This window comes from Nymphaea colorata, chromosome 3 (genome assembly GCF_008831285.2).
Source record: "Nymphaea colorata isolate Beijing-Zhang1983 chromosome 3, ASM883128v2, whole genome shotgun sequence".
Taxonomy (NCBI): domain Eukaryota; kingdom Viridiplantae; phylum Streptophyta; class Magnoliopsida; order Nymphaeales; family Nymphaeaceae; genus Nymphaea; species Nymphaea colorata.
The window spans coordinates 15,739,851-15,766,157 of record NC_045140.1 but is presented as its reverse complement, the minus strand read 5'-3'; the positions used below and the strand labels follow the sequence as shown (position 1 = coordinate 15,766,157).

At 42.6% G+C, this 26,307-nt stretch overlaps 2 protein-coding genes across 2 annotated transcripts; one reads left to right on the top strand and one right to left on the bottom strand.

The window, feature by feature from the left end:
* The first annotated feature begins 6,739 nt into the window (after positions 1–6,739).
* On the top strand, positions 6,740–21,399 carry LOC116249518 (squamosa promoter-binding-like protein 7). Its single transcript, XM_031622632.2, has 10 exons — positions 6,740–7,758; positions 9,417–9,607; positions 12,809–13,077; positions 13,631–13,705; positions 13,804–13,911; positions 15,516–15,633; positions 15,769–15,904; positions 17,437–17,617; positions 19,683–20,252; positions 20,822–21,399. The coding sequence occupies exons 1-10, from the start codon at positions 7,187–7,189 to the stop codon at positions 21,173–21,175; spliced, it is 2,574 nt and encodes an 857-aa protein (XP_031478492.1). The 5' UTR covers positions 6,740–7,186; the 3' UTR covers positions 21,176–21,399.
* A 2,280-nt stretch (positions 21,400–23,679) lies between these two features.
* Positions 23,680–25,798, bottom strand: LOC116249519 (protein VAPYRIN-LIKE-like). The gene has a single exon (XM_031622633.2). The coding sequence runs from the start codon at positions 25,269–25,271 to the stop codon at positions 23,790–23,792; it is 1,482 nt and encodes a 493-aa protein (XP_031478493.1). The 5' UTR covers positions 25,272–25,798; the 3' UTR covers positions 23,680–23,789.
* Positions 25,799–26,307: the final 509 nt, after the last annotated feature.

Below are 26,307 nucleotides of genomic sequence, written 5' to 3'. Positions count from 1 at the left end.
CGACGGAACACACCGAGTGGAGCCTACACTGTTGCCCGGCATTCGACGAGATGCACAATTCTTACTTGGACGCGACACCAGGAGACACGTTGATAGGTGACTCACCGAGGAATGAAGAACACGCGGAATCGCAATGAAACATTCCACCGGATTCGTCGGGTTTGCTGGAATTCTTCTTCCACGCCGAAATACTCAAACAACGCTTTGACCGACTTCAAACACCGATTTCTCCCTCATTTCTAATCGGATTTTGGCGTTTGAGCGCTTTATTTGTGTAGAATTTCATCAGCTATCTTCTTCAATGATCAACAACACAATTCGGACACAGAATCATATGGATTTTGTGCTAGAAACACTCAAACCCTACCGAAAGCGAAGAACATAACGTTCGATTAAATTGCAGTTGGGAATTCTAGTTGCGGATTGACTCACCGGTCAAGGATCAATCATTTGGAATTGATATGCCGTTGGAAAAACATGATATAATTCTTGGATTGAGGCCGGAAATCGTTGGGTTGCATTTGTAAGTTTGCCGAACATCACACCCGATAAAAGATCCAATTGAAACAGTGCATAGACATCTCGATTTGCTCGACATTGGGTTCGATGGATTCGTCTGGTAGTCTGTAATCAATCAATATCATTTGATAGTGATTTCATCGACGGATTTTGCCTGGAATTTAGCAAGAAACAAAGAATAGTCTAGCGAACATTGTTTGACGCTCAACGTTGATTTCTTGTAGCGATTATCCTTCATTCAATTGGGATCATGAGCTCTTACCTATTATTTGCTCCACAATTTGGAGTCGATTCATGCAGATTTGATAGGGATCTGATGGTGGGATTGGGGCTTGAACTGTCAGAAAGTGGAGGATGATTTTGCCAGTGGAATGGAGCGTCAAGTCGTGTCTGTCGTGCCTCTAGGAGGCCAGAATCTGGAAGAGAACCATGCCCTCAGAATCTGCAATGTCGTAGGGTGTTGATCATCACGGTGTACAGGCTCAAACCACATCTTGCTGGAAACATGAGCAGTTCGTGATCGTGCATTCCCGAAGAACCACGTCGAAAAATTTGCAATCGCGATCGGCTATCGCTGCTCACTGAAGAACCACGTCGGAGAATTGCCAGAGTTCCTCAATCAATTCTTGCATTCAAACCCACACAGAGGTGCTCTTCAGTTCAGTGGATTGGAAAGAATTCATGGTAACCACGACGACTGCCTTGCATAAGTTTTTCAAAGCATGAAAATGAAGAAGAAAACGTGCGCTGGTTTTATACCAATGCAAAACTAGGTCGACCGGTCGAATCGTTTGGGACCGACTCAAATCGACTCAACCGAGTCACTTGTCCATAGTGGGTCGAGCCCTCAATTGAACTGGTTCAGCGAGTTAAGACTCGCGACTCAGACAAGGGGTGCACTATTTCAGGTGATGCACTGCTACTCTTTGGTGGTGTTCGAATCTCCCCCTCGGCATGTGTCTGCTCTCATATCATGCGGAGGGAGGCCAACTACGCTCTCCTCGAGTGTCGTCTGTAGTCGACCTTGTTGTAGGTGCTGTTCTCATCGGTCGTAGTGCGTGGTGCGCCCACGATACCGTTCTTGTCAATCGTAGTGTGTCATGCGCCTACGGTGTTGTAGGTAACCTGCGGTCATGCCAAATCGCCTCTCCTGGAGCATAGCCGGTTGTCCATTGGTAGGGGTCACGACCTCTGGCTGACATGCGCTCGGAATGGCGCGATGTCACTTGTGACCTCTAGGCTATGTCGACTAGGCCCACTTTCGCTCGGCATGATGCCGACCCCGCTCTCAAGCATGCCCGGGCACCTCTCGGCTACGGGGGCTTCTCTGTAAGCCATGTGCTAGGAATGATGTCGACCGTGGCCAGACACCTCTCGGCTATGGCTACCTGACGCTCCACCCATGCCTGGCCAAAACGAAAGGCCCAGGGCCTCGCATGACTCCGCTGTTGGTGTATGGAACTTGATCCATACTTAGCCTTCGAAGGAATATTTTTTTATGTAAGGACATTTATGTCATTTTGTACAAATGCGAGTTTGCCCTAATCCTTATGTTGTGAGGGGGGCCGCAGTTTCTTCTTTTGCCTTCTTTCTGAGAGTGAATAGTGAAAGATCTGTGCGACCGTGGACGTAGAAGATTATTACTCTGAACCACGTAAATCTTTGTCTTCTTCCTTGTTGCTTCTATCCCCCTCTTGAGAGTGTGAGAGAAGAGTTTTGTGTGTTGTTCCTAACAACTGGTATCAGAGCCAGGTTCGTCCGCGATATAAACAATGGCACTGGAAGAAGGAAAAGTCAGAATCGAGAAGTTCGACGGTAAAGACTTCGGATTCTGGAAGATGCAGATCGAGGACTACTTGTATCAGAAAAAACTGCATGAACCACTCATGGGAGCGAAGCTTGCAACAATGGCTGATGCAGATTGGCAGTTGCTGGATAGACAAGCCCTTGGAGTCATCCGGTTGACGCTGGCCAGAAACGTCGCCTTCAACATTGTTAACGAGAAGACGACAGCAAGTCTGATGAAGACGCTAACAGATATGTACGAAAAACCCTCTGCTTCGAATAAGGTATATCTGATGCGTCGATTATTTAATTTGAAAATGACTGAAGGTGCCTTTGTTACGGATCACATAAATGAGTTCAATGTTATTACTTTTCAATTATGTTCTATGGATATTAAATTTGATGATGAGGTTCAAGCCCTAATTTTACTGTCATCTCTATCGGAGAGTTGGAGTGCCACTATGACCGCCGTGAGTAGTTCATCGGGGTCAAGTAAATTGAAGTTTAGTGGTGTTCGAGATTTAATACTTAGTGAGGACATTCGCAGAAGAGAGGCAGGAGAACCTCTCGGTTCTGCCTTAAATGTTCAAAACAGGGGCAGAACTAATCAACGCTACCAAGAGCGTGGAAGGTTCAAATCTAAGGGAATGAGACAATCCAAACCTCGAAATGATGGTTGTTGCGTTGTCTACAATTGAAGCTGAATATATTACAGTTACAAAAGCCAGTAAAAAGATGATTTGGCTAAAGACTATTCTAAAATAATTGCATGTAAAGGAAGAAAAAAGTGATCTTTCTTGTGACAGTAAAAGTGCAATTCATTTAGCCAAGAATCCAGTGTTCTATGCTAGAACAAAGCATATTGAATTGAAGTATTATTTCATTAGAGATTTGTTGGAAGAGAAGATACTATCTCTTGAAAAAATTCGTGGAACAGAAAATCCAGCAGACATGTTGACAAAGTCAGTGACTGCTGAGAAACTGAGGTTATGTTTAACCTTAGTTGGTCTCCAAGGTTGATTGATGAGGAGGCGTCGCACAGGTTGAGTATGTGATGTACAAGCACTTGGATAGATCAAATTCCAAGTGGGAGAATATTTTTTTATGTAAGGACATTTATGTTATTTTGTACAAATGCGGGTTTGCCCTAATCTTTATGTTGTGAGGGGGCCGCAGTTTCTTCTTTTGTCTTCTCTCTGAGAGTGTTTGTGTTCATATGAGAGTGAATAGTGAAAGATCTGTGCGACCGTGGACGTAGGAGATTATTGCTCCGAACCACGTAAATCTTTGTCTTCTTCCTTATTGCTTCTATCCCCCTCTTGAGAGTGCGAGAGGAGAGTTTTGTGTGTTGTTCCTAACATCCGCTTCGTTGATCGACAGAACACGCAGACATGTTCTCCCAAGTCAAGCCCACCTTACCAGGTCACACAGCCACAGGCGAGTGCAACACCGCACAACCTAGGTGGTCGTGTGTTGTGTCAACAGGGCTCGACAAAGGTTGAAGGTTGGCTGGTCAGAGACCTGCCACCTCCAGTGGCAACTACTGTGACCTGAGCTAGACATCCTTGCCGAACCCTTGCGCTGCTTCCTCTCGATCTCTTCAACAGAGCCAGGAGACAGGCTAACCTCCCCAAACCATGTACCTACCGGTGCCGTCTCATACTCTGCTCGGCCATGCTGCGCCTTCTCCTCGGTGCTCTCGATAGTCTTAGGCGGGATCGCATCACCAAGCCTGGCCTCGGCTTAGCCCGGTGCAAAGCACTGACCCCAAGCAACCTACTAAGTCCAATCCCTGCTTGCACCCATAACCTCACCTCGTCCCACTTGTTCTGTCGTAGCCTCAGACCAGGCCTTTGGCCTGCATGGTGCTAGCCGTGGGACTAGTCCCTCGATCCAGCTACCTACCGGTCGACTATTGTCTCGATTGTACCCTTCCTCGGTTGTCATCTTGTTGCTAGCCAGAATTACGTACCGAGCTTGCTTTCGAACGAACCAGCCAAGTTAAATGCAGTCCATGACTACATTGCCCTCTTGAGCGGTGGAGGCACCTAAAGTGAGCCAGTTTGAGGCCTCGGTCTTAGGACCCACCTATTGCTCTATAGTGCATGACTGCTATGCCCGACTTCTCTCTAGCACCGATGCAGCACCCTCTCGGCCTTCGACTTCTCTCTAGCACCGATGCAGCACCCTCTCGGCCTTCGACTTCTCTCTAGCACCGATGCGGCACCCTCTCGGCCTTACCGAGTTGGCTCCCTTTAGTCCTTCTTTTATCTCCCTCATACTCTTGCAGCTTTGCCTATGGACCGCACTGTCCACACTTGCATAGAGTTGATTTGGAGGTTGAAATATGTGTTCTTGGGCATTCTTGCTTCTAGACGGGTGCATTGTAGTTTTAGACCAGCTACCACCCTTGCCATTTACAAATAGCCAGGATGGGGGTCGTGGGAGCCCTGTCCCTTGCTTGGACTGCAAGGATCAGGTAGGTGAGGTCGTTCGATAGCATCCCAACCCACATTGGTGGTAACTTGTGTTCTAATTTTTATAAGGATCCTAAAAGAGTAAATATATTTTTAATATGACAACAATTGTTCGTGTATTTAGAAAAAAAAATTTATCTGCATTTTTTTATACATTTGAAAGGTAAGGCATGTAGTTGTCATTCACTCATTCATTTTGCGGTGGTTAGTAGCTGTTATTGCAGGTTGGTTTATTAGGTTGGTAACTTGGTTTATTTTTGCGGTGGTTAGTAGCTGTTATTTGGTTTATTAGATTGGTTTATTGTACATCTCGTAGCTGTGATGTAGTTTGTAGCTATTATTGTTATTGTACCTGTAGGTGTGATTTGTTAAATGATAATCTACCTTACCACCACCACTTCCTCGTCAGGGTTCTTGGGACGGCGGGCGCTGTCTCTCTCTCTCTCTCTCTCTCTTGCGCTGCGGTCGGGGCAAATATGACGACATTATCTTGCCATCCTACAGATGGCGGACTCCACTCCTTTATTATAAAAAGGAGAAAGTTGACGTCGTCGTTTTCCTTTCTGGCCTTTTTCCTTTTCCACATTGTGCGGAGGCGGGTGGCAGCCGAAGCGAAGGAGAGTGGGGAAGGACGCTGTTTACCCCGTCAACAGCATTAACACCAGAGCCACGTCCCGGTACATATATCGTTTCCATGGGACCATAGTGGGAGAGCCCTTCCGTCTGGACTCTGGAGGGTGAAGGAAAACGCCCTCCCACAAGGACGAACTTTCCGCCGGCGTTGTCCTCGGTGACGTTACTAGCACCAGCAGCTGCACGTTCTCGCACTCTCCGGGAACCGAGTGTAAAAGACGAAAGAAATAAAAACAGAATGCCAAATAGAGCCGACTGCCGAGAGGTTGGAGGCAGAGAAGTCCAGCGCTTACGCTTTCAGTAGGTAAAAGACTCCATCATCTACCCACACCTGGACGGTCTCAACCCCTCATATGTCCCTTTCCCAGTGCGCCTCAGGTTCGTTTTTTATGAGCGTTAATCTTCGGTTAGCATTAGGTCGGGTGGTTGCTGCCCGGTTCCTTTACCTCCACCCGTTTTCTCTCTCTCTTCAAATATATATAATATATATATATATATATATATATACCCTCGATATGTGGCTTTTATCTTCTTTTTTTTTTCCACGTTTCTCTGGCAGCTCTCACAATCATTTTCCCTCTTCCGTCAAAACCCCTCGTGGGCCCCGTCGTTGTTTTCACGATTCCGCAACCTGCCCCCTCCACCACCATTTTTTTATTATTTTTGTTAATTTGAATGGTTTTTATACATTTATTTGGTTCCGAGAAGAGAAGTTTTGGCACCTACCGCAACTAAAAGTCAACCAAACCGTACGATTCCTGCATTCCAGGGACGGAAATAATCCTGCAATGCCGGCGGACTGGCTTTGCAAGAGGTGGAGTGGAGCCTCTCATGTGGTTGGCCGCGTAACCCTCGTCCGTCCATCCATCTCCACGGACTTTCTTTTGCAATGCCAAAACAAAACGTTCCTCTTCTTATCTTAACTTGGAAGGCTTTAGTTGGCGGTCACGTGACAGGGCCAACCGTTCCAGTTTGGGAGAGGGATGAAGAACGAGTCTAGTCGTAAAGCTCCTCTAAAGTTATTCATTCTTTCTTTTCGGAAATAAAAGTTTGCAAGAAATTTTTTTGACGACAAACCCTTTTCCTGTGTAAGACGTGAACAAACTTTTCAGGAAACAAAAAGAGAGAACGTCGGTCTAACCTTCTTATGGTCGCTTCTTCCCTCATTTTCTGCTTTCTTGTCAATCCCTCCTGGAAAAACTTTACCCCGTTTCATTTTAAAATGTAAAGCCGGGTGAAATTCAGCACATCCTGAACCTTTATACTAAGATGATGAGCGCACGAACAAGATTCGCGTGCCCACCACGTGCGATGTCCACAGCATACCACATATTACACATTTCGGGAGAAGGGGCTCCGCTCCGCGGTCGGGCAAATTAGAAACACGGAGAAAAGAAAAACCAAAAGAAAATAAAAACAAAGGAAGATATCATACCCTTTCATGTCCACAGGCCGCGCTGCTCGAGCCAAACTCAACCCCACCCATCTTTTCTTTTTCCTTGTTTTTTTCTCGTTAGTTCCTCTCCCGCAACCACTGGTGTTGCCTTTTGCCTTTTTTTTTTCACCGGCGACTTTGGCCTACTTCTTGGATGGACAGAAAAACGAAGAAGAAGGAAGAAATAGAGAATTGATGATGATGATGATGGTGGTGGTGGAGGATAGAGGCCTGGGCCTGTCCTCCGTTCCTCTTCTGAACTGAAGCCGTCGATCGTCCTCCTGTCTAAAGCGGAGGAGGAGGCGGAGGTGGGCGTCAGGAGGGTTGGAGTGTAGCAATGGAGGCAGAGGGCGTCCAGGAGGAGTCGGGCGTTCTTGCAAGCAACGCAGGTGGGTGGGAATGGGGAAGCCTCTTGGATTTCTCCATCGACGACGACTCCACCCTCTTATCCTGGGACTCTCAGCAGGAGCAGGAGCCGGAGCCGGAGCAGGAGCAGGAGCAGGAGCAGCGGCAACAACAACAGCAGCCGCCCGCGCCCTCTGCTGGTACTCAACCGGATACAGGTTTGGAAAAGGGGGCGTCGCAGCAGCCCCGCGGGGGGGATCCGGCCCCGCTGCCCTCCGAGGCGATGAGCAATCGTATCCGCAAAAGGGATCCGAGGCTAACTTGCGTGAATTTTATAGCGGGGCGGGTGCCTTGCGCCTGCCCGGAGGTGGATGACAAGGAGGAGGAAACCATGACCAGGAAGCGAGCCAAGACGGCTATCAGGTGCCAAGTCCCGGGTTGCGAGGCTGACATTACTGAGCTTAAAGGTTACCACCGTCGTCACCGGGTTTGCTTGAGGTGTGCCTACGCCCCCACCGTCACGCTCGATGGCCACCTAAACCGCTATTGCCAGCAGTGCGGCAAGTGAGCCCCTCTCTCTGCCCTTCCTCCCCTTTCTTTTTTAGTTGCTTGTTGCCACGTTTCCACGCTTAGGAACCCTGTTCTCATTCTATTACCATATGCGCACACAGTTCTGTTCTGTCATGTCAATTAAAAGGATAGCGCTTCGTCCTCCTATAAACTTTCAAATTTACTAGCACCCAATGCGGCAGAAACAACAACGATAAGCGCACACGGATATTACTAAATACAGTTGGAGGAGACGGTGGGAGGCCACGATAAAGCTCGAGCATGCGCTTACGTAGAGAGAGAGAGAGGGAGAGAGAGAGATTTTCAGACTTGAGCAGCAGCACTAAGCTGAAAAAATTCCTTTAGTCACGAGTCTCGTCCGATGTTCCCCGTCCTGAACTCAGAAGCAACCTGTCGATCAACAATCAGGGGCATGCCCATTGTGGTATTATTTCTTCTTCTTTTTTTCTTTGCAGCTCAAGCTTCAAAGTCTGTTTGAGGAACGGGTCTCATTGGATTTCTTGAGATACCCACTCCTGAGTAGATCTCCCATGCGAACTGTGCCTAATAGCTGAGAAATCTTACGATGGCGTTCTCATCAACTGACCAACTTATTACTCGGTTGCTCAGGAGTTTTCATCCAACCTTTATTTGTGAATTGGGCTCATAGATGAGTCTTTGGATGTCCTTTAACTTTCGCTAGAAATCATATGGTGCGAGGGAACTATTCAATTTCACGCTTTTGAACCCACGGACGTTGTTACTGCCCTAGCTGTAAATATAATGGTTTGGAGATTGCTCAATCCTACACCATCCCAACAGCTTCCGGGGCAGAGGTTGATGACATCTGACATATGTACATTAACAATGAACAGATGTTGGACACAAATGATGTATTCCAGCATTGGTAGAGCTGCAAGCTGGAAAATATGCCTAAATTCTAGTAAGAAAGGAGAAATATTTTATGAATTGTACCAGAACATGTTACGACTCATAATCTATGACTAGTAGTTAGCAGAGAGTCCTAAGCATGCAGTTAATGTAACAACTCGACCCACTCTTGGGCTCAGGCCCTGGTTCGGCGGATCCCAACCCATCCACTAGCAGTTTTGGCTCCAACCCCCAAAAAGGTTAGGAATCAGGACAACCATCTATCCAATAACCCTCTTTATAAGACCTAACTAAACTTTTGGGATGTTACAATCCACCCCTCCTTAAGGCACATGCGTCGGCGTGTGTGGGACCTTAGGTCCGGGTGTTGGGCTCGAACCTCTGGTTCAGCAGATTCCAACCCGCCTTTTAGCAGTTTCGGCTCCAACCCCAAAAAGATTAGGAATCATGACAACCATCTATTCAATAACCCCATTTATAAATCGAGACTAAACTTTTGGGGTGTTACAGTTAAGGAGAGATTTAATGAAATAAATGTTACTTGAAATGTTAAAGACCTTGAGATGAGGAACTGTTTTGGCATGTCTATGAGTCCATCTTTTATTAATGGGGCCACTTCTATACAGATAGTGCATTTGTTTCCTATCTATAAAAGTATAACTCATGGAATAAATCAAGCAACCTCTTAAAAGAAATTTAGGAATGTAATTGTCTGTGTGTGCAAGTTGTGCTTGACTCTATTAGAAAAGAGGATGAACTGCCATGGACTTGTTTGACTACAGGTTTCACCTATTGTCAGATTTTGACGAAGGCAAACGTAGCTGTAGAAGAAAGCTAGAGCGGCACAATCATAGAAGGAGAAGAAAATCGGGTGACTGTAAAAGTGGAACTGAAGTTTTCCAACCTTTGGAAAGGGGAACCACAGGGACTAATTTAATAGAGGATAATGACTGTGATGATGAAGCAGGGAAAGGTAGCTCTTCTTCTTCCAATTCACTTGGTTTTTTGTGATCTAAGGCCTATGTAACATCTGAATGAATGCCTTATCTGCTGCATCTCAGGTTACAGAAAGAAATTGTCCCATCTCATCACAAATCTGCTTCATTTTATATATTTATATGTATGTATATAAAATAAAATCAAGCAGGTCTGCGATGGCCTATGTATCGTCTGCATGGATGTCTTATCTGCTGCATCTCATAATTTAGAAAAAAATCATGCCATTCTCGTCAAAGATCTGCTATACATGCACATACACGTACAAACATGCATGTATAGACACACCCAAGCATGCAAAACACTCATTCCTCTTCTCCTGCCGTTGGATCAGATTTAATCCAAAGGAGTAAAAGATAGCCGTTACCGAATGAAAGGTCAAAAGTAAATGAGCATGCCAAAGAGATTTGAGTTTCAAGAATGAGATTAATATGATGACCCTGATAATTAGGAGTAAGACAGATGCATCTCCCTCTCCCTCTCTCTCTCTGATGACATACTCCCTTCCTCGTATGCATGGACATGACATCGTGTCATGTATGGATAAGTTTTTCATCTCTTCCATACACAAACACAGCATTGAGTGGGACGTTGTGAAGGTTGAAGAAAAAGTTATCACTTCAAAACCTGGTGGATCTGATAAAATTGGCATTCTTCAGCTATGCCAGTCACTTGGTTTTACAAGTTCCCTCATCTTTTCTCCATATAAACGAAACATCCTTCCTCATCGACTGGGTAAGGATGAACTCTACTATACAAATTTATGCTTTACCGTAAGGTAATGTACTATGCCGGCTTGATTTTGATAAAAAAAGGTAAGCTCAATGTGTGCAGCACCATCAATGCTGAAAGGACACTAAAGTATATCATATCAGCCATATTTAAAGTTCAATTTTGATAGCAAAAAGCAGAGCAAAATACCTCACATTTAGCATATATTTACACATATCATTAGTTGTGCTTGCATGACATAGCTGTCAACATGTCAAATGCTTTTTGAAATTGCTTCAGTTTCAATGTGACATACCTTAAAAGCTAGTTCATTCAATGTGGGTAAAATAACACATGATTTTGTTTAAGGATTCTTCTTACTTGAAAAATATGCGAAAAGGTTATTAGAAGCACTTTTATCGGTCTAGATACAGATGACACTTGGTGCTAAAAGAAATCTGGTTTTGGATCCAATATCATCATGGACAACCTCAGCTGATCCTACAATTTGAATCTGAGTTTTGCAACAAAGGTTCATTTGACTTGTCCATGACTCCAAGTTTAGATCTTGCCAGGTGCGCCACATGGTCACATTTGTTGGAAAATTCTAAATCAAATGGACTGGGTATTTGATGATGCACAGATCTTCCCATAGTGGAATGATGGATTGTAAGTCACATATCTAGGGTCAATTAAAAGGTGTTAATGACACAGAAATTCATAGCAATGACCTGGTCTATTCTCCATGCTAGTCAATCTAACTTTTGTTACTTTTATCTTGTCCAAGAACTTCAATGCTTAATTGCTATGACTTTTTCCATTCTGATGGCCCAAGTGCAACAATTGAACACTAGAATGATAGGATTTAACCTGTTTGTTTGGCATAATTTGTGACCTAGAATTTGATTTTTTGACTTTTTTGGCCCATAAGAAAGTGAATGCTCCAAATTTTAAGGCTTTATTTTCCCATCAATGTTGATGCCGTATTTGGCAATTGTTGCCGGAAGTTGTTATGCACAATTAAATAACATCTTTCTAGAAGCTGTTTCTCCTAGTGTACCTATAAGCTTGAAGAAAACAAAAGCTTGAACCTTGGAAAACCTTCACTTGGGTAGTGCATCTCCATGTTGAAGATGTCTTCACTTCCAGTCAGCTGTATCATTTTTCATGGTATTATTAATGCAACTAAACAAGTACATTGATACCCAAAGAACTCATAATACATCTTTGCCTCCATTCTTAAGAATCTTTTCTGTTTTGAGTTTCTTCTTTAGTAAATGCTTGAAATGTTCGAACTTGGCAAAAACTAAAATCTTTTTCCCAGGACCGATCTATGTAAACATTGATAAATAATGTACGAAAAGAAGAAGTCTGAGTGATCATGATACTAGTTTTATGTCGGAACTATTCAAATGCGAGTAGATGGGCTTTTCTATCTTGTTGCCCTTCACACGCGCCTTTATTTCACTCTGGTGCATCTGAAGCTCTACTAGTTGCTTTCTGAAAAAGGTTACATTTGTTTTAGCATAGCATATAATCTATCTTAGCATGCCAAGAGGTTGTGATAGCCTTCATAGTCATTTTAGTCATGTGTTTAATTAAGTTTCTGGCATAGAATAGGCAATGTTTTTGTTTTTGTTCTTTGCAAGAGAATAAGTTTTTAACATCAAAACGTTTTACAAATTTGAAGACTTTATATTAGCTCTGCAGTGGAAAATACGTTTTGGACTTTGAAATTGGGAAGCTAAATCTAGTATTTCTATAGAAACATCTCTTGTTCCTTCATTTTGGATTTTTGATCATGCGTTCATTCTTTGTCAGATTCAATGTTCGCTATTGTCATGAAACTATTAGTTCCTTCATGATTTTATACTTTCAAGTACTGGACTTTACCTTCGGTTAACCAATGAATACTTCAGATTTATATCCAAAGTTTTTGTTAATCGATTAAACTTAAATTTTATTAAACTTAAAGCTTGTTTTTTCAGACCTTATGATTTCAATAAAAAGTCAGGTCCCAATTTTATATAATTTTTACTTTCTGCTACTTTCAGTTTAACTCTACAATTTTCCTGTATAACGAATTTTCAAGAACAATATTAATGACTTTATACATATTCTCTATTTGTCAGTGCATGTGCCACCAACTACATACAGTCTATTAAAGCAAGAAAAACATGAGCAATGTGCTGTTTGATTGAGACCAAGAAGGATCTTGACAAGCATTTACACTAACTCGGGTATAGAAGTTGTGTTATGTGCTAGTATGTTTTCTTAGTTATCCTTTTTATTGGGGTCTGGTCTTTTGCTTTTGAACCAATGAGTGCCTCTTTTATGCCATTGAGCAGCTAACGGAGCAAAAGGAACCTGCATCTCCAAATGGTTTTGTTTGTTAGAAGCTGCAGTACATAACAATTTCTACATTTTCATGTTCTACTTATCCACTTCTGCTAGAATATGTCTGCAGAAAAGCCTCCTGGAGAGTCATGTGGAGCTGACAGTTTTCAAATAAATGAACTGTCAATGGATAAAGGCCGCACGCTGGAATCTGAAGATGTACTTGGTTCTCCATTCAGCTCTGCTGCTGGACAGATTAATCCTAGTTTTCAGAATATACCAAGTGAGAGTATTCCTTCTTGTACTACTTCTGGTGGTGCTCATAAGGAAGTTGTAAAAGCCTCCAGATCAACCATTTCGTCATCATTCTATGACAATAAGAGTGCTTACTCATCTGTGGTAGGTGCTTACTCTTCATGAGTGGTGTTTCTTGTGAAATTTATTTCTAAATTTATTACATGCTGCTTTGAAAGAAGGGAGGTGATTTCTGCGATAGAAAGGATAAGGCTTGGAGGATTAGGTTTAACCCCCATGAACAGTGATTAGATATTTTTAGAATAACAAGCTGAGACATTTCTGAATGAGAAAATGTAGAGCATTGGTACTGTAAATGAGGAAAATTAAAATTAGAATATGATAGTGACTGATTGATAAAGTTACAGCAGCCACTACGAACTACATTTAATCCTATAAAAAGAAAAGGAAAATTGTAAACCAACTGTTGACAATGGATTTTAGTATTCCTTGTTGGAGGTATTTTCGGAGGCTAAAAATGAAGTTTTTTATGGTATGATATGAGTCCCAAGCTAGCGCTTTCAAAACAATGATGGTCTTAGTGCTTACAAATTCTTATTGCAGTGCTTTTTACGGCTGCCTTTATATTTGAACTCGAGTGATTCTATATTGGTATTGCAAACTATTCTGAACCTTGGCAATCATGGTTTAATTGTAGTGTCCGACAGGTCGTGTGTCATTTAAGCTCTATGACTGGAACCCAGCAGAATTTCCAAGACGGCTTCGGCATCAAGTATTTTTATCTGATATTTTTATTCCGAAAGCATTTAGTTCATTCAAATTCATAGATCAATGGTAGGTTTCATTGATTTCTGTTAACAAATATTTCAGATATTCCAGTGGCTGGCCAGCATGCCAGTTGAGTTGGAAGGCTATATTCGCCCCGGCTGTACCATATTGACTGCATTCATTGCTATGCCTCAACCGATGTGGAACAGGGTAAGCCTATGGCTCTTATTCCCCTAATAGGTCTTCTGCTTAGCTCAACTCCATAACCATTGAAAATTTTAGGCTTTATCATAGGGAAGATTAATGTCCTATAATTCTTTTGTTCCTGTTTTCCTTCTAAAACTGAAAGTCTTAGGTGAGTTTAGGCATCCTATTACAGAAGATTCTTTGACTGTGATCCATCAAATGTCATGTGTGAAGGAAGCATGCTCAATCCTTTTCAGCAAAGAGACTTTGGCAACTCGGTCATCTTTCGAGATAGCAACAAGGACCTTCATCTCACAACTTGCTTGTCTATGCCTATCCCAATGCAGCTGGAAGGGTCAACAACACATGAACAAAGAGTAGTCTATAATCCTATAATGATAGATAACAGCACCTACACAACCCTAAAACATCATTAGAGAGCACAATACCCAGTAAATAATAAACCAGGTGTGAAATTAGCTACCTATCCCAGTAATCACTTGGCTACTGCATGGGGTTTATAAATAAATAAGATGCCTGCATGGGCATAAAAAGAAAAATTTGGACGTCTAGGTGGAATATGTTGATGGACTCATTAAATGACTCTTTATCCAGGACATTTGTTGCTTTTTCACTGTAATGTTTCTCATAGACTACATGTTAAAAAATAACAATAACAGATTTCAAAGAATGCGATGACAAAGCGCTGTGCTATTTAAAAATGTATCAAGGTATAGATGAGGATACCTTGTTAGCGTTAAAGTAGTTGGTATCATTATGGTAGAGCACTTCGTTGTCATGAATCATAATCTGGACACTGAGGAAACTTAAATAAAGCATATCTGTCCATTGTTCAAAAAGCAAGATGTAAACACACCCAGCCTTTATTATAGTTTATATCAATCTTTTACTCATTCCACGAGGTGGCAGAAGAAAAGATAAATTTGGTACTCTTTTGGACTTTTAAGTTTCAGACCTCTAGTGCACTTGAGCTCATTCTGGTGCAAGTAAGCATCCATTCACAAACAACCAGGCACAAAATAATATGGAAAGTTTGTTGAAGGCTTGAAATCTGGTTTGGGGACATTCCCGTAGGCCTTAATTCATTTGATGATGCTGAGAAGGATCTTATCTCTCATCTCTCGTTTCTTTAACTTGGCCAAGGAGATAAATATTAATGGGTGACTCAGTGATCAAGCAAAGCAGCAAATAGTGTTGGTAGCTGAATAAAGGAGATGTTATTGGCACTAATGTGCCGATGTAAAGTGTGTTTTACAATGTAGAAGTGCCTTTACTCTCTGAAGTTTTCAATACCATATATATGCTACATCATTAAATTCCTTTAGGCTTAGCCTCTTCTTTTTTTTTTCTCTTCTCCTCTGCAATAAACTGCATGATCTTTTTTTCCTTGCCTTTTGTCAATCCTGGTTTCTTGCACTTATGACAATAACTAAAATGGCTGATTGTTTACTTAAAGCGAGATTCACACATATGGGATTGGGGATCACTACCAGTTTTTTGAAGTTTAATAGCTCTCTTACTTTATGTGGTTTGTAATATTTCCCATGATTTTGGAAGTGACATTTTTGTTTGTTTTTGTTTTTATGTTTGTTCCCTGGTTGAAGCAGTTATCCGAAGATGCTGTTGCCTTTGTGAATGCCCTAGTTAATGCACCTCAGAGTTTGTTGTCAGGAAGAGGAAGTTTACTTATTTATTTGAATGATTCGATCTTTCAATTAATGAAAGGTTTGTCTTTGAGATACAAATCCAGCCTCTTCATAATCAATATGCTGATCATTTCTGACAAAGAAAATGTATAGGTTCAGTCTCAAAATATGTGAGGCTTATTTTCTGTGTCCTAAATCGTTAATTTTATTTCAGATGGAAGTTCAATCATCAATATCAAGGCAAAGATGCAGGCCCCAAGGCTTCATTATGTTCATCCTATTTGTTTTGAGGCTGGAAAGCCAATGGAATTTATTGCTTGTGGAAGAAATTTAGTCCAACCGAGACTCAGGTATGCACTTTGTCAAGTAGCTCAACCTACTTATTGTTTGTTCTGAAAATATTTGTAGCTTTTGATCATCAAAATTAATATTTAATTCGACTGGGCCTACTAGATCTGAATTTACATTCTTCTCTGTTTATCATGTCTGCACTATGTTCAGGTTAACATTTTTTTTAACCTTTTGTACCATGCTCCCTCTTAGAGTCATGCTGGAGTAAAATTATAAACCCAAGGTTAAAGCATGTGGAACATTTTTTTTTTTTTGCTTACAAAGGAAGCATACCTTGTCAAAAATGTATATTTTCACATGTACAAAGAGATCATCAGTTTCCTACTCCTCATAGCCTAACAGGCTAGGGCGATGCAAATATTCCTGGATGGATGCTAATGACCTCTTTGAATAGCAGTAGAAGCTCCAATTAACCATGAAATAGCAGTTGCTGGGGAGATGAAGATGCTGGTGGCTGGTGAAGATTTGAGAAAATTGTCACGAATGAGAAACCTGTAAGGACTAAGGAGAGGCCATAGAAAATCTGCATATCTAGTCATAAGTTTATAACGTTTATTTGGTGGCAAACCTGCAAACATGTATGGTCTGTATTGGTAGTGGGTAGTCTGGACTGGCACTTGATGTGGCTACTTACATGCAAGCACATATGCATGCATATGGAGGTGGGACCAGACTTACTGATGAGCAACTTTTGTCAGATTTCTTCAAATCTGACCAAGGGGTTGTTTACACAATCATAAATGAGAATTCCATTCTTTTTGTAGCTGGAGGAGAAAATGTTTTTTGACAAACTGGTTACTAGTAGAAATAGGGGCGCATAGGTATCATAGAGGTAGAAAGCATTTGACAGTGAAGCTACTTGCAGGACAATGTCATTCCAAGTTCTTTCTTGCTGCTTCTATGAGCCTGAGGATGCTGTATATGATGAGCACATATTTTTATAAGTTTTTTGTTCAACATCTGCATGAAAGTATTTGCATTATAAAACGGATCCAGTTATTGGATTCTCATGGATGTTGATGTTCTATTCTTACTAACCACCATGATTTAGTCTGCTCTATTGTTAATGTTAATAATATGTCTGGAAACTTCTGTCTTAAGTATGAGAGCATCATGATTGATTTTCTGGTTTTGGGTGGAGAGTTATAACCATTCAATCTCGATTTCTAACTTCTAATCAATTTAGTCTGGCAGTCTGAATTTGGCACCCTTTCCTATTTATTATTCCATGCTTAATTCTTTTTATTTATCACTGCTGAAAAAAATTCCTGTCTATCTAATTGATCACTGTTTACATCTTCATGTTCTTCATGTTCTATTGCTAATGTTAATAGTATATTTGAAAACTTGAAAAGTTCAACAGGTTGATATTTGATTTTTGTGGCGATGATGCTGCCATATCTGAATCCTTTTTAAATTATTTAACCTTTTCCATATTTCATTTATGCTCCTTTCAGTGAGGTTTTATGTGCAACTAAAACTTTTAAAGGAGAGATTCTATATTTTCATATGGTATTTACTTTCTTTCCAGGTTCCTTATATCCTTTAGTGGGAGGTACCTTAGATATGAATGTTGTGAAGCATTTTCAGTTGCAAAGTCTGCATGTAAATATGAAATGGATGGAGATGATGGTGAAGAACAAAATTATCAGATATTTAAAGTACGTATTCCACAGACTGATGCAGGGCTTTATGGGCCTGCATTTATCGAGGTAAGTGTCTATTGGGATACATCCTCCTGCATCTCTCTCTTTCTCTGGCCTTTTATACAAGTAACTTAATAAAATAGTGTTGCCTTGGAAATTGGATTTTCTTTTGCATGGCTGATTTTCCTTTATAGGGATTTTTTTAGCTGAAGTTATTTCGGATTCTTGCTTCCATGTTGCTTAGTTTTTTCTACTGAAATTTGGTGGTAGTTCCTTCCCCATTAAGTCAGGTTTAACCGATGGAACTTATAAAGTTGTAGAAATCTTTTTGCTGGACAGGTGATTTCTGCAGTGCTTATGAACCTGAATTGCTCCTGTGTTTTTTTATCTATGTCATGCCATCATGGAAAATGGGTGCAAAATAATCTAAAAAAATTGGGTGCAAGGGCATACTTTATATATATATATATATATATATATATATATATATATATATATTTCTGCATGTGACACTAGCAATCGGCTCACTTAGAAAACCCTTGGTGCATCACCGATGACTCCCTTATAAACCCTTCATGTGTTGCCGATAACACCCTTGGAAAATCTTGGCAAGTTGCTAAAAGTTTCTGAGGTATTAAAATATGAAATGTTATGGGTTTCAACTTTCAAATATGGGTGGATATCGAACCGGGTATCCGACAGGTATAAAGTTGACGGTTGGGGCTGGCTTGATAACTAAGCGGGCCGGGTTTGGGCTGCTGGCAAGGGCTTTGGGCCAGCCCGAACCTGACTTTGTCGAGCCTTGGCTGGCCCGGCCCGGCCCAGCGCCCAGCCTTATTGTGATATTCCTTTTTCAGTAACAAGCTGATTCAAAATATTGGCAGAAGACTGGAACTCGAGGAAAAATCCATCAAACAAAGAATATAAAAAGAAAAAAGGAACCAAGGATGCTTTAAGAGTTAAGACAGTATGAGGGGAATTCCTTAATCAATCATTAAAAGTTCAATGGTCAAAGAATTCTATGAGACCGTATGTTTGCACTATGAGAACTCGTCCTTCCTCCTTTTTTTTTTTTGGTAGAAGGAAGACGAGCTCTAAAAAAGTCAGCAGAACTTATACAGTCTGCCAACAACAATTACGTTGAGAATGATGTCCAATTGTTTTTTCTGCTGATTGAGAGAGGAAGAAAACTCAAAATAAGAACGGCGGAAAATATAAATAAATCTAACAAAGAAAACAGGGTAGAGAACACTTGAAAGAAAACGGCAAGTCAAGAGCAGAGATATCTATTGGAAACTAGGCAGACCTATTTCAGATTAGGAGATGGAGCGTTTTCTAGGGCAGAACTGTTAATCATGATCAGATTGAAGAAAATGCTCAGAACTAATATCCAGAGGGTAACAAAAACATGGATGGAGAAAGAAAGGAATTTTACGACAGAAAATCAGATTTCAGAAGATAAACAGGTAGGAAGGAGAGAGTCGATGACAGGAAAACAATAATCCAAAATGACAGAAAAATAGGAAGTAGAAGAGGTTCAAGAGTAGTACACTTCAGCAACAAAGCTACATCTCTTTGTGCATACCTTTGGTAAAGGTTCACAAGCTCTGATGCTGTAATAGATTTCAGATATCGGTCCTTGAATCACCACAATTCAATTTGTGCAGCACACAGAGAAGAAGGAAGAGGAAAATGCTAAAAGGCTGGGGCAGCAATCAAAACAACATGCCTCCAAGCCCAAAACTTTTATTGAGAGCCCATTATTACACCCACAACAGGCGTATTACAAAAGATGCCAGTCATGAACACTGCCAAACTGATGGATCAGACGTGCATCTTAAATGACCCAGATCTAGACATCTATTAAAACATGTCTATTTTAGCACAGCCATGTCACTACTGCCTAAGCAAGTGGACTCATTTTGTTTTTGTCTGTTCTATAAGAACTTTATGTGGGCAACTGTATGAATCGTCATAAGGATTGAAGACAGAGTTACCCTTCCCTTTCGGTTTCTGAGTCAGCATTAGCATCATGACTTTATGCAGCCTTTTTTATCTTTTCTCACCGTGAATAACCTTTCTAGGGCCATGTAAGTGTGGCGGTGCCTATTGACTGTTTCTTGCTTTGTAGGTTGAGAACGAGTCTGGGTTGTCAAACTTCATTCCTGTCCTGTTGGGAGATCAGCAGATATGTTCTGAATTTAAGATAGTCCAGCAGGTGCTTGGTGGATCTGGTTCTTCTTGTGCTACTGAATCTCCTTTTACTGTTCCATATTCATTTTCTGAAGAAAAACAAAAAATGATCTCAGAGCTTCTTTTAGATGTAGCTTGGTTGATCAAGGAGCCTGATAAAGATGAAAAGTGTATAAGATTATTTCATGTGCAGAGGTTGAACCATCTTCTTGAATTCCTAATAAAAAACAATTTTGTCAATACTCTGAAGAAGATGCTACAGCTGCCCAAGTTTGTGATGGCTATGGAGGATTTGAATAAATTTTTGGAGAGGGAAGCTCATGTGCATGTGGAAATGTTTCAAAAACATATTAGAAATGCGAGGGAAATCATTGCTGCTGAAGCTGCAATCACCTACAGGAGCAGTTTTCCACTGGACTTGCATAACAATATAGCAATACAGGAATTTGCCTTTCTGCTGGATGGTTCTGAGAGTTGTCTGTATTCTACAGGTCTCCATGCTGACGAGGTAATCTCTAACTTTTAAACCAGTTTTTGGTTCATTTGAATTTGGAAGAAATTGGGCATTGATGATGTTCATTTAAATTGCATTAGTTAGTATCTAGCATACCGTAGTTAATTTTGCAATTACTCCCTCGTATGGTCAATTTTGCAATTGCTTCAATTGTCTAGCATGTCTGGCATTTCTATTTTTGAAAGATCAACTGTTGGTGTCTGCTTACCTATGTGAACCTTTGTCATCATGATTTTCGGAGGCCTATTGAATTTTATAAATTTTAAATGGAAACCAAGGACACAGATTGTAGCATCCCACTTTGAGAAGTTTAGTTCCATATTTGAGATTGTGAGGAATCTTAGGAGACTTATAAGAGGCCTCGCCAAATGGTTAATTGTCATGATTCGTATTCCAAGCTTTTGTAGGACTGGAATCGAAGCTGCTAGAGGGGCAAGTTGAGATCCGGTGAACTAGGTGCCTGAGCCTAGTGTGGGAATGGGCTGGGGTTATACAGATCCTAATTGTGACATTCAGATTAAACAATTGAGAGAAGTAGGTACTGATTTCAGTCTGCATTGCAGGAGAAGCTGATGCATAAGGATGAAATGGGGTACAACAGACCAAATAGAGCATGCTCGTTGGTGCAAACGGGAGATGAAAAATCACCGCTGCTTGTGAAGGATTTTGTGATGAAGGTTGGCGGTTACCAGCAGCAATCAACAGGAGTTGCATGGCATAGGCATGCACGATCTGGTATCTTTTCAGGAAGTTTTTTGAGCACACGCCTTTTAGTTATTACAGTTGCTGCAATTGCTTTCTGCTGTGGCTTGTGCATCATCTTAAGGCACCCACATAAGGTTTGGGAGTTCTCTTATACAGTACAGAAATGTTGGTTGGGCATGCATGCCCATGGAAGACATCGGCAAGATACCTGACCACAGGCAGGCACAAAGTGACCTCTTTGGAGCCTTCATAGGATCCACATGCCTTCCATATGCGTTTTTATTGTATGCACATGGGAAGCAAGGGTGGTATGGTTAACTTTTTCATGTTGATGGTGGTTGTATGTTGCACTGTATCTGTAGCTAAAGGCTATTTCTTAAGCATTTGTCGAGCAGATCCTTTTTTTGAAGGGTCACGCGGTTTGCCGGAGGATGAATCCTGTCCTGAATGCACGGACATGATATTCTATAAGGAGGCTTCAGAAAAAGTGAGAGCCCTGGTCTTGAATTCCCTACCAAATAGGCAAGCTTAGCACCCTGGAGTTGAAATATGACGCAAGTTTTCTTCTGAATAACCTCAAGCCCGTGGTGGACCAATATTTAATGTCTGGTTTGAAAATATAGCACGAGAACTCCGGCTCAAGGTATGTGCAGTAATCATGTGCTGAGATGCGATATGTTGCTACTCCTTCGAAGTGGACATTTGGAGGAGCACTAGAAAGCAGGTTAACGTGACAGAATGGTCTGCCTCCGCTGCTGGCAAGCAGTGCACGATTTCCATTGTCTCCCTCACAGGTTTCGTCTTATAATGGAACATGAAGTGCCCCGATTTTTCTTCCTCTTTCAGGTAGTGTTTGATGGCTTTTGATGGCCGGACATATGTTTCTGGAAACAAGTTTTCATAAATATATTTCCGGAATTGGTTTTTGAGAAATAAAATTCTAGATTTCCAAAACTATGTTGTGTTTGTTAATTTGGAATTATTTTTTTGAAAATAAATTTCTGCTTTTGATGACAAGAGAAGAAGAATCGGTGGAAATGGAAAAGCGCCGCCTTCCCTTCGTCCGCCTCCACCTCCTTCCCTCTCCCCCACCTCCTTCCCTTTCTTCCTCCTCCCTCCTTTTCCTTCTTCCCTTCCTTCCTCCTCCACCTCTTTCCCTTCTTCTCTCCTTCCCCTTTCCTCCTCCCTTCTTCCGCCTCCTTCACTCCTCCCTCCTTCCATGATCCTTCCTTCCCCTTTCCTCCTCCCTCCTTCCCCGTTCCTCCTTCCCCCTTTCTCCTTCCTCCTTTCCTTCCTCCTTCCCCTTCCTCCTTTCCCTTCTTCTCCTTCCTTCTTCCCTTCTTCTCCTTCCTTCTCTTCTTCCCTTCTTCTCCCTTCTTCTCCTTCCTTCTCTTCTTCCCTTCTTCTCCTTCGTTCTTCCTTTCTTCCTCCTCCCTCCTTCCGTTTTCCTCCTTCCTCCTCCCTCCTTTCTTCCCCCTCCCTCCTTTCCTTTTCCTCCTTCTTCCTCCTCCCTCCTTTCTTCCTCCTCCCTCCTTCCTTCCCGCCCCTTCTTCCTCCCCAATGGTTAAAAAAAAAACCGGAAATATTATTCCATCTCTCAGCTGGAATAATATTTCCAAAAATATTATTCCATCTCTCAGCTGGAATAATATTTCTGAAAATATTATTCCCTTTTGAGATTCAACGGTAAAAAAAAAAATTCCATGTGATGAAACTGGAAAAATTTTGAAAATTTGAATTATTTTTCCTGTGCTACAGTAAAATTCCAGCTCAAACGCTACCTCAAGTAACGCTTTGAACTGTCTTTAAGAAGAATATATGCATTTCGGGGGTTGTGGCTTCCCCTTGGAGGCGTGTGGTTGCATTGGTACAATTTCCATTTGCTTTCTAGAATTTTTACACTGGAAATCTCATTTTGGTTGGAAGGCTTGTTTCTGTGCCCTTCACGAGACTTGGTTTGTGCAACTGAGACTTGTGCAAATTTAGTTTTGTAGCATGTGCAAACCAAAGTTAGTGTTTCGAGGCGTATAAATTTTGCCTCATGGAAACCAAGTTATTGTTTAAATGAATAGTTTTGTCGTTTTAGAAAAGTTTAGGGGAGTTTTGAGGAATTCAGTTTTGGGTGTTCTTGACACGCGCTTCAAACTCAATTATATTTTTTTATATTTAATCTATGCAGCCATGAACTGCACTTGAGGCATCATTCACATAGGCCTTGGCCAGTGTCTCCGCACCCAATGAAAACCTTGCTAACGAAGGAAAATGGAAATACGGAAACAATGTTTTTCATTATAAACTTGTAAGATAAAAAGGTTTTTTTTTTTTTTATAAAAAATGTTATCGTCTTGTTTTGCGAGTAATTTGTGCCGTTTCGAGGTCCATGGTGAAGAGATTCATTTAATCTATCCTTTGTTTTCTGTGTAATAGTAGTCAAATAAAAGAAATCAACAAATTAATAATGCTTTTGAGATAGTAAAACTGACATTTCCTCCTCGTCTTGTCACCGGATAGTAAGCTAACATTGAAGGGAACGAACACCGAGAACGTGAAAAGAAACAAATCATGCAGCTCTTGCGCGATGGCGGGTGTGATTGGCGACTTCTAAAGGGAAAAAGGATCTCTGGACCCTGGGAAAGAGGGCGTCGAATTAACCTCCGGCTCCTCAGAGATCCCCAAACGGAGGTCAAAAAGTCTAAAAGAGGAGGAAATGCGAGGGTTTGCGAACACAATGTTTTTTGGCCTTTTTAGCTGTCCACAGGAAAAATAAAACTCGCTTGGACGGACTGATCCTTTGAGTAGGAGTGGAAAACTTTTAATTTACTACACTTACTGCTCATCAAGAGAAGAGCTACGGTCCACGGAAGAAAAGAACCCAACGGGGCAGGTCGAACCTTTGAGGGCCTGGTTGTTGTCGTCATTGCTGTTCCGGCGCGCACCGCGGCAGATGAGAAGCTTTGCGACGTGGGTATGGCCTGCTTCCGCCGCGCAGTCCAGAGGCGTGTATCCGGCGTTATCCAGGGGGTCGAGCTGGGCGCCCTGGTCTAGAAGGAACTGGACGACGTCGGCCCGACCTTTGAAGGCCGCCCTGTGCAAGGGCGTCCACCCGTTCTGATCCCTTGAATCCACGGACGCCCCCTGCGCCACGTACTCCTTCACACCGTGGACGTTGCCGTCCTGCCCTGCCGCCCTGTGCAGCTTGTCCGCGAGGCAGAGGGCGTCCATGAGGTGGTGGTGCCCCGACTCCATGGCTAGCATATGGGCCGTCTTCCCGTCCCTGGTGACCGCGTACTTGGTGTTGCAGACCGCCAGCAGGAAGTCGACCGCCCCTAGATGGCCCTCCGCAGCGGCACAGTGCAGGGGAGTCCACCCATTCAGGTCGACACGGTCGACATCCCCTCCCCACGAGATGCACAGGCGCAAGGCGTCGACGTTGCCATGGACCGCGGACAGGTGCAGTGGTGTCCGCCCCAGCGAATCCATGGCGCCGTTAACGTCGAAGAGGTCCGAATCCACGAAAGCAGAGAGCACGTCTAGCCTCCTCAGTGACTCCGCCGAATGAAGGAAACGGCCGACGGAGAGATCGACAGCAGCACCGGCTGAGAGCAGAACCCTGACGGATCCGGCATCGCCCGAAAGCACGGCTAAGTACAGAGGAGAGAGATCATGGTTATCCCTGCAATTGACGTCTGCTCCGGCGTCGATGAGAGCGGAAACAAGGTCGGATTCGCCAAATTGAGCAGCCGAACGGAGAAGGTCGGCTTTCTGAGAAGGTGTGCAGACAGAGACAGCCTTGGCAAGGAGGAAAGAGGAGGAGGAGGAGGGGGAGGAGGAGGAAGAGAGTGGGGACACTCTGCCGTCATCGCCATGGTCGTGGTGATGGAGGCGGTGGTGGCCGAAGATGATGGCGCGGGCTGTATCTTCGCCTGTGAAGGAGATGGGGAGAGTGGCATCCTTGTAAACGTGGGCACCGGGCTGGGAGAAGATGCAATGGAGCTGCTCCTCTTCGGCTTTCCCCGTGGGGAGCATGGAACTTCGTATAAAGAGCTTGTCCTGAGGGAAGGCCAGCGGAGGGCGATCCTCGGAGGGATTGTTGGTGAAGATGGAGAACTGGGCAAGAGAGAGCGGAGGGATGACGGCAGGGGATGAAGGCTTGATGGTGAAGGCGGCTGTATTTGTGGTGGATATGTCGATCGCCACGGCCATCGTGTGCATCAAATTCTGAACCCTGAACTTTGCAGAGCATCGCTGCTGCCCCCGCTTGAACAACAGCTCCAACTCTTTCACATCCGTCCTGACCAGGCGATCCATGCCCTGTTACTCGATCCGCTCACCTCCTTCCTTCCCCCGCAGCCAACGCGTCTTCACATTCCTTGGTGGCACCTCAATCTGTGATCTGCGATGGACCGAATTCCTTCTTCACCCCCTCTCTCTTAGATCTTCCGCTTTTTTCCCTTTGGTCAAAGACTTTGCCACACCGTGGTGAGGGTGACCAGAACATGTGAAAGAGCAGCCAAAGTTCTACACGCTCGTCACCTGCCAATGAGTGTTCGGGGGACTTCGACACACACCTTCACCCCTTCCACCCTTTCCCACTTCACCAGGACATGGAAAAATTGCATTTCATGTTCTCGTTACTGTGTCCTGATAAAACGCTTTCATAATCACCTTGGACCAAGCCAGAGTCAGCGTCCCAAGAATGCCCAAGCAACTGATCGACAATAATTCTGCTTAAAGAACATTACTATGCCATTCATGATTCATCCCCACCCAAGCCAAAGAAAAGAAAAAAAATTCTGCTTCCTGGTGACTTGGTCTAAGGTTAGGACTCCTTCACTTATTTCTTGATGTGTATATGAATATACGAAAACTTTATGAGGTTGACTCGTAATTCATGGAAACACGGATCTCGACTGGCAACCCATGCATCTGATGCTTATTACTATAAGCAGTTTTTAAAAGGGCTTGTGCCTGGAGATTTAGCGCCTCCATGACGACTTGCCCAAAACGAAACATTAACCGAGAAACCCCCGCCTTTTTTTCTTTTGTTTTCATTCATATTTAAACTTGTTTTCTTTGATATCTAAACAAGTTTTATAATCATTTCTTGTTTTTTTTCTTTCATTTCCTTACTTTTTTCTCATTTTTTTTCTTTTTTTTCTCATCCATCCCTTTCCGTCCCTTTTCTTCCATCCAAACAGAGCGTTAAGCTCCTCTTGGTTTAGGTAAGTAGCAGACCAAGTCCACCACTTGGCAATGTGAATGACTCTCATTCCCCTCTGTTTGTCAAAATAAGGGTCTACCCTTGCATTTCAACGTCTTAAGCAAAATGGGCAGCAAAGATGTG